The sequence below is a fragment of the Adiantum capillus-veneris genome, chromosome 6, assembly GCF_014529385.1.
Source record: "Adiantum capillus-veneris isolate H3 chromosome 6, ASM1452938v2, whole genome shotgun sequence".
NCBI lineage: Eukaryota > Viridiplantae > Streptophyta > Polypodiopsida > Polypodiales > Pteridaceae > Adiantum > Adiantum capillus-veneris.
This window is the reverse complement of record NC_140936.1, coordinates 119,084,289-119,092,958: the sequence shown is the minus strand read 5'-3', so window position 1 is coordinate 119,092,958 and position 8,670 is coordinate 119,084,289. Positions and strand designations below refer to the sequence as shown.

The 8,670-nt window shown below is 41.9% G+C and overlaps 1 protein-coding gene across 1 annotated transcript; it reads right to left on the bottom strand.

Annotated features, from left to right (window-relative positions):
• Window positions 1–7,247: 7,247 nt before the first annotated feature.
• LOC147456157 (uncharacterized) lies at window positions 7,248–8,445 on the bottom strand. The gene has a single exon (XM_086515411.1). The coding sequence runs from the start codon at window positions 8,162–8,164 to the stop codon at window positions 7,298–7,300; it is 867 nt and encodes a 288-aa protein (XP_086371537.1). The 5' UTR covers window positions 8,165–8,445; the 3' UTR covers window positions 7,248–7,297.
• Between the last annotated feature and the right edge of the window lie 225 nt (window positions 8,446–8,670).

Genomic DNA, 8,670 nt, shown 5'->3' with positions numbered 1-8,670 from the left:
CTCTCTCTCTCTCTCTCTCTCTCTCTCCCCCCCTCAACCGAACTGTAGGCCCTACCTTTATGTTCGATTATCCACGTCCTTGCAAGTCGATGACTTTTTGGCACCCACACACACACACACACACACACACACACACACTCACTTATCAATTTGAATACTCGACGTGCGCGCGCACGCACACACACACACACACACACACACACACACACACACACACACACACACACACACACACACACACACACACACACACACCTATGGAGAGTGTCTTGTTAATGCGCACACCAACATCCCTACTTGACGGATCCTTGTTTTGCTATTCAAGCTTAAGTAATTTGTACCTACTACAAGTTTAAACGAGAAGCTTATGTATGTGATTTTGCACAGAAAACATAGATTCTTTTATAGAACTGTATGTCTATCTCGAAATGCCTATCATAAATAGAGGCTTCTAGGAACAAGCAACTCATATCCAATGAAAGTTGGCATTGTTTTTTTTTGTTTGTTCGATCAATCTCCTATTTGTGGCCTGCCTTTTACATGATATACAAGATGTATGCTTGTGATATCATGACTTTACACTAGTCCATGCCCTTTACCACAATTTACAATATCAAGGGAACTTCTTCATTTATTCAAAAAAATAAATAAAATCAACAATTTATTACTTCCGTCTAAATTTCTAGTCGATCCAAGGCTAATCACAATAAGTGATTGTAAGTCATCAGTGTAATTTTGTCTCTTAAATTGCATTATACAATCAAATTGGAAATGGTTCCTATATTTTATGTATGTTTGTGACTCTAGTGGATCTAAGCTATTAAAATTAAAATTGTAGAGTTTTTCTTCCTATGGAGTTGTCATCCTCTCCCTATCCAGTCTATAAACTAATAAGGCGGAATATGCTTTTATTTTATGGTCAATTATTCACAGTAAATTAACAAATTTTAAATTTGTTAACTATACTTTGGTATCAGTTTGCTAGTTACAGTTGTCTCCTACTCGTACCTCTCTCCCCACGCACAAACTAGTACATATTTTTAGATGCAGTACATCATCCAGAGTCTAATGGTTTACAAAAAGCACACAGCTACTCACATGAGCCGAGGTGCTTTCCGATCCATTAAATACCAATTTGTCAGTACTTTGTTACTCAACCTTACTCCAATGTGGTGTGAAACATGTCGTACATTTTTTATGTTTTTATGCCTTGTCTAGTCCATTGGTCACATGCACACAGATTTGCCGATTTAGGCAGTGTATAAATGCTCATCTTGGTGTAGATTCGCCGATTTAGGCAACACCAATTATCTGTGCATATCCGCCGATTTAGGCAGCACACTGACAAATTGCAGATCTATTCACAATGATAAATGCAGATCCGCCGATATAGACAACATTACTGCAGATTCGTCGATCTAGGCAGCATGTCTATTGGTATAGATTCGTCGATTTAGGCAACACCAATCACAAAATCATGCTACAGTGGCTGGCCACCACTGCAACTGGTATGATTTTGTTACCCGGGTATAGAAAATGAAAGATATTTTGGATTTGGATTATTGTGGAATTGGACTAGAATTTGGTATCTGGTGATTATTTACCAGTGTTTATGTGATGAGACTTGACATTATGAGATTGATGATGAGTGTGACCAATGATATCTTGATTCATCAGGTATGACATACACTGCTTATTCTAGTGGTATGGGACACTAGAATAGGTAGTATGTGAATGACGGCAGGCATAAGCAATGTTGTCTAATTTTATGAATTTCTTACTATTTGATACAGATTTCTAATCATTGTTTTTGACAAGTATTGTTTTCAGATTTTGACCTTTGCAACTGAGGCCATTTCTATTAACATTTCTATTAATTATGCAGCTGACAGGTGGAAAAGGCTTGACTGAGCTAGGCCTATGCATATGGAAATATATTTCATGTATTATTCAAGTGCTCTTTATGAGCTTCGACCATTTATGACCGATCGGCCAGTTTGTACTCACAATTGACCATTTAAGAAATCTATAAAACAAATACGTGCAAGAGGGAAGTGGTCACTCTTGCACGAGGGGGAGATTGCACCTAGTGTCTGTGTTGCTCTTCTCATCTCTCCTCTCTTCTCTCTCGCCGTGCTGGAGTAGCACTCCGCTCTAGGAGGTGCGCCTGCACGTGCTCTCTCAATCGCTCTCGTTCTCTATCTCTCTCTGTTCGTGTATCTTGCGATCATGCTACCACGTGATTGTGCCAGGTATGCCGGTTAGTCTATTTTATGCTGTTTATTGTGTTATTTCGGGTATTTTGCAAGGCAGCCACACTCACGTTTGTAGCAAGGCATCCTTATAGTTGGCTGACCAACACCTTTAGGGTTATATATGTATGGGTAGGGGGTCACTTAGAGTGTGTGATGCGATCATTAGAGTAGACCAATAAGGCATCTTATGGGCAGCCCTTGGGGTGGGGATGCAACTCTAAGGAGGGGAAGATAGATTTGTGTTTTTGCAGTCTCCTTCTCTTATGCTTTTACAGTCTCCTCTAGCGTTTCTGCAAGGCAATAGGTTGTGCATCCTTGGGTGCAACCTAGTGGTGTTGTGAGCAATTCCCTATTGTAGTTGGACAAAGGTAGCATACATATGGATGGATGGATGCATTATGTCAAAACCAATTCAATGGTCATGTGTGCAGGAGCAGATAACAATATCAGTAGAAGTTGTGTGTTCCATGGATCTATCCATCAACGGCATGTTGAATCTATGTCAGTGGCCTACCCTTTGTCACTTCTATATGTCGCTTATTATTAGCATGGAGATCCTTTAACAAATCTCTCCCCCTCTCTTTCTCTCTCCCTTTCATTCTCAGATGTCTTATCTCTTTCTAGTTTATGTATGTGGCATGCATGTGTGAAAATGTGCTCGTGTGCAGATGCATGTGCGCGTGGTGCCGTTCATGTGTGCGAGGAAGGGGAGAAGCAAGAGAAGCATTGTGTGGGTGGAGCAACCTCTAAGTATGAGGCGATCCTTAGTATTTTGGTAAGATGTATAGTGGGCGGGCGACTGCCTGTCCAACCTCCGACAGAGGCCTGACATCTTTACCCAAACAAGCTCCCACTTAAAGGTGATGCACCGATGAGTGGAACATACTAACTAAACTACTATTATGTATAAGAAAACAGGCAAGAGACTCTCTCAACCTATGCCCACTGGCTCGCTTAGTCGATCTACATGCAGTCGTATCGGCTCTAGTGATAGGCAAGCGTGTGTATCCATGCTGGAGCATGCATGCAAATCCCGCAGAAAATTCTGTATGGCTTGCAAAGCTCCACAATGCATCACGTTAGTGTCATACACCATACAACTGACAATACATGCTGCAAACGCTCGCTCCCGCTACAGTTGATAGGTCAGGTCTTGACACTACTAGGTTGTACATGAGACGCCCAAATGTTGAATAAATCTGCACAAACTTGGATGTACTAGCCTCTCATGTGCCATCTTCATGCACTGCATCATCAGGGATACTCATCACATATGAAGGTGTCATCATCGACACTCGGATGGTTACGTCCCTCTCACCCATAGACGGAACTATGTGTCTCGACATTAACTCATCCGCTCTAGTATGAACATATCAAAGAACTTCATGTCTGTCATCTCTGCATGTGTCTCTAGGGAGTAAACCCGCTCTACCTCTATCTGCATAGAATCTGACAACACCTGTTGTGTCTCACTAGAGCAATGTCACTCTACCTCTGTCTCTACAGAGTCTACTTGCATGTCTTGCATAACTAAATACTCTATCTCATGTCCACCCGTCCTTAGAATTTTTTCTTCATGGCATTATTCTCCCAGTTTCCACACTGTACTCACACCACTTTGCTTGTTATTACCACATTGTGAAAAACATTCAAGTTCTTTTATTTGTTGATGACACATGTTTGTTCCAGTCGCTTTTTAAACAATACTTGGAAAAAAAATGGAAACAAAAGGAGTTAGATCACTTTTCTCTAAGATACTCTTGGAATAGATTTCTTTTAGAAAATTTTACTTGCACAATCAGAACAAATTTGTATATACATTATTAAAAACCCTTGCCTCTTGAGCATCCCATGCTGCTTGGTAAGTAACTCACTGAGCCAAACTAGGCCTACTCACACCACAACAACATGCCAAGGAAAAACAAGAAGTTCGTAGTTTTCTATTGGGCCAATGTGGTCTTACTCATACCATAGCAATAGTGGTGCACTGTGGGTGTCATCGTATGCCACAACAACCGCTACCTATTATGAAAGCTAGTAAGTGGAGAGTTTAAGTGAAATTGTACCAAAAGGTTCCATAATCATTTTGAACTTTTAGGAATAAAACCTATGTTTTGATTAGTGATTTCTTAAGTTCGATCTCCTATTGACTTTCTAGGGTCACGTGTGCAGTGTATGTATAGCCTAAATGACATTACTAACATGCAAAACATATGTAACATCGGTGTAGGGTGAAAGCATGTTAACCTGTGGCGCTTTTTGTGCTAGTTAGCAGTTTCAAGTTAGCACATCTTCGAAAAGTTGGGCGTCCGGTAAATTTTTTACAAATAATATCAAAATTTGTCGGAGGTTGTACATTTGGATTCCTTGTTTCAAGTGCTTTCTATTGATATATCATATGTCATAGATCTTGGAGATGTAGCTCAAGTTATTGTACTAGTTAGCATATGTCAAAATTGTGCTAGTTAGCATTGTCCGGGACATGAAAAAGCATGACAGGTTAACATGCTTTCACCCTGCACCTAAAGTTGGTCGGTGCTGTGAAGAGGACAAAGCAATGCTATGGGTGTTATTGGTGTATGCCATAGTGGTAAAGTAGATATGAAGCTCAAGGGCAAGCAGGTGGTTGTAGTCAATAAGATGTGTATGCATTATGGTTTTTTAAGGCCAAGAGAGATCTATATGGGGCTAAATAGATTGATTTCTCAAGGTGCTCAAAGTGTTGAATGGAAGTTCCTCACCTCCCCCCTCGCGGGCCTACACAGGCGACGGTCTTGGCGCTACTAGGCGGTTTCATGGAAGCCGTTGGTGGCGATTGTTGATGGTCTCGTTTGTTGGTAGATTTGGTTATCACCCACAGGGGCTGCTCACACGAGGGGCCTTGAGGCCCTTCCTTTATAATGAAGATAAAGGTCCTCCCCCTAGTGGCATTGAGCGAGGGGTCCTTCCCACATGGAGAGATAAGATTAACGTGTCAATAAAAAAGGCACCGTACCTAAAGTGCAATTCTTATGGATGCATGAAAAATGAGACTCGTCCAATGGAGAGAAATTACTAAAAACAAAAATTCCCCCCTGTTAGTGGTCCCCTTTTGCTAGTTGTAGGGGGGTTTTTGCTTGGCAGTCTACAAGAAGCTAGAGGGGAGCTATATATGGTGTTTTTTTTGGCTAGAATCAATCACAATTTCCCCTCCTTACTATTGATTCCTCCACCCCCCTTCTTCTCTTTTGCTTTTTCTGTTTGGGTGTTGGTGCCAACATGTGGGTATGGCCCCTTGACCATTTTTTTGTGGTACAGAGAGAGAGAGAGAGAGAGAGAGAGAGAGAGAGAGAGAGAGAGAGAGAGAGAGAGAGAGAGAGAGAGAGAGAGAGAGAGAGAGAGAGAGAGAGAGAGAGAGAGAGAGAGGTTGTGTGATGGTGGTTTGCGTCATAGGAATAGTGCGAGTGGTGCATGGTTGTTGATTCTACAAAGAGTGTGTGTGTGTTTGTGGATTTTAACACAAGTGGAGACTTCATATAGTTACAAATAGTATTCAAGGAAAATTTTCCATAATAACACTTGATCACCTCATAAATCCACGATCGCAATGTGGTTTATGGATGCCCTTCTCTTGAGAAAAGTATATGCCTTGCCAACACCACGTGTATGTGAGTGAGGTATCTTGAACTTTTTGGCAAGCAAGGGACTTTCTAAAAGATGCCCCTCTATTGCAAGAGCAAGCCCCCAGCTTGCAAACTCTCTCAAGCTTGCTAATTTAGTCAAGTAAGATTCTGTAGGAGACCTAGAGCTTTTACACTATCCATTTGGTCGGTTCTAGGGCTTTTAGGTCTTACTTGATTCCCTGTTTTCTTTGAGAACTGCACTACCCCATTGAGACTACATATGCAACCCATGCGATACCTTATCCACTCTAGCCACCCTTGAGATTATAAAAGATGTGCAAAAAGTCTAAGGTTTGATTAAAGCTTTATGATGGTGTCCGATTTTACTAGTAAAAAGAATTATGTGAAGTAATGATAAACTTAAGATTTATAAAATATCATACTTTATCTAATTTGAAATTTCTTTGAGCCATTTCTAATAAAAAAATTCTAACTTTTAGCTGATAAGAAAGTAGGTAACTTACACTTTACCAATGGTACAAAGACCATGGAAGACTATAGCCATGGATCTTATCTTTGGAGTTCCTACATCTGTTTATAGAGACAATGGTATTAAGACAATAGTAGATCAGTTTAGTAAAAAATCTCATTCTACATTTTTCACATAACTATAAGCCTCATATATCCCATGGCTACTCTTTATAGTGTCAAATATTGGCTCACAAAGCTGATTGCCTCTAATAAAGACCCTTGTATGACAAGTCTCTTTTAGAGAGCGTTATTTGCATCAGTTTTCAATGAGCTAGGGTTTCTCTATAGTCAATTTTAATTTCCTTATCATAATGACCTCATATACTTTTTCTTTACATACCATGAATTAGCAATATATGTGACAAGGTATTGATAAAATATTCAAACAAGGTATAAGCGGCTTAGTTTTTAAAGACAAGCAGATTAACAACATTGGTAGAGTTTCAAAGGTGATATGAGGAGCTTCATGTTCTCCTTCAAACTTCGTATAGGCAAATACATATACAAGAGGGATGTTCTCATATCAAAGGATGATCTTTTTCATACACTTGGGAAGAGAACACTCATATAATACAAGCTCCTTTGATTTGGGTGACAATTTGTACATGTGGAGATGTCTGTTATTTTTGTGCTCATTGCACATATTTACAATCCCTAAATTGGAAATAATTAAAATCGAGGCACAATGTCAGGAAATCATGCATGTTTACCCATACAGCCTATGGACTTTGCTATCATCACAATGAGACATCTGAGGAACATGCAATTGGGATGCTTGGGGGCCTATGGATGTTTTAACCATCACAATGAGGCATCCCAAGGAACATATTAGTATGAGATTATGTAATTGGAATCCTAGTAGCCAATGAAAGAAAGGAAACTTAAGAATGAGAAGATATTATTGGCACATTAGTATCCGATGCATGCAAGAATTCCCCTTCGGTACGGTAAAGAAGTCCTCTTCGACGTGTTTTCCTTCAAGGCACGTCGGGGATTATAGGAAAGTGCACGTTGGGCATTGTAATGAAGTGCATGATTGGAAGGTGAATTGTGCACAAAAGTTGTGGCCTTCTTGAGATATGAGTGACCATTACATGCTTGACCTTCAAGTGAACTAACCTTAGTTCGATGCGGAGGCTCCTTGAGCAATTGGGTTTTGCTTGAAGGAGAAGAGCATTCGTCCTCAGCGTGGAAGACCTTGCGCAAAGGCAATAAAATAGAGAGGGGTTTTCTGGATGCCACCTTCTTAGCGACAGATGTACGTGCCAGCTCACTATTCTGACAGAGCGGGTTGGAGGCCGCACGTTCGGGCTCTGCTCTATGATGAGAAGTGCAGCAAGGTGCAATAACTGTGAGAGATGGAGAGGCAGCAGCTGGGTGAGGACCCTCATCAATATGCACTTGCACTAATGTTTCCGAATGGAAAGAGTCTGCATATAGGGCCGTTGCTTCGACGATGGAGAACTGCAGCTGATCATGGAGAGGCCGAATTTTCCCGTTAAGGAAAATCTCGTCTGCGTAGGCAGATTGGGTCTGACAGTGGCCAGCTTGCTCATGTCCGCCTGCTGGTTTGTACGCGGCAGAGAAGCTGAAGTTGCTGCTTTGGCCTTCGGATCTGCACGAGGACGAGATCGAGGCGCTTCTGCTGAGGTACGTCGCGAAGCTTGAAGGGGAGTCTGCTGCAGCTGCTAAACATGGGCGCCGGACTTCAATCTTGAATTCATCCTGGATCAATGCCAGCCTATCCAGGTCGAGGTATAAATGGAGAGGACTCATGATGTTGTGTAAGCCCAGGGCCGGATGGCGCAGAAGCGCTCTCTCTCTCTCTCTCTCTCTCTCTCTCTCTCTCACACACACACACACACACACAAAAGTGCCTCTGTTTCCTCAAAAGTGGCCGAGGCTCACATGGGTAATCCTAATCTCTCTCTCTCTCTCTCTCTCTCTCTCTCTCTCTCTCTCTCTCTGCTGCCCAGGCCTGCGCATGCAGAGAGGCAGACGAGGTGCTCGAGGTGTAGGACTTTAGCCCCCTTCCTACCAACCGTGTCTGCCCGCCAGCACACTATATACGTGAGCTGCATGCATGTACACACTCTCTCTCTCTCTCTCTCTCTCTCTCTCTCTGTGTGTGTGTGTCTGTACGTGCACCAGCTGGAGTATGGTGGCTTAGTAGCGGATGAGAAGCCACCCAACACGCTGTCGAAATGATAGCAGGCAATTTACAAACGTGGGCAGGGGCGACCCTTTGCTGGTCTTTCATCTTCATCAGCCCTCCTCGACAA

Excerpts from the sequence above, each read along its gene's own strand:
- LOC147456157 (XM_086515411.1), bottom strand. The coding sequence starts at position 8,164 with ATGAGTCCTCTCCATTTATACCTCGACCTGGATAGGCTGGCATTGATC.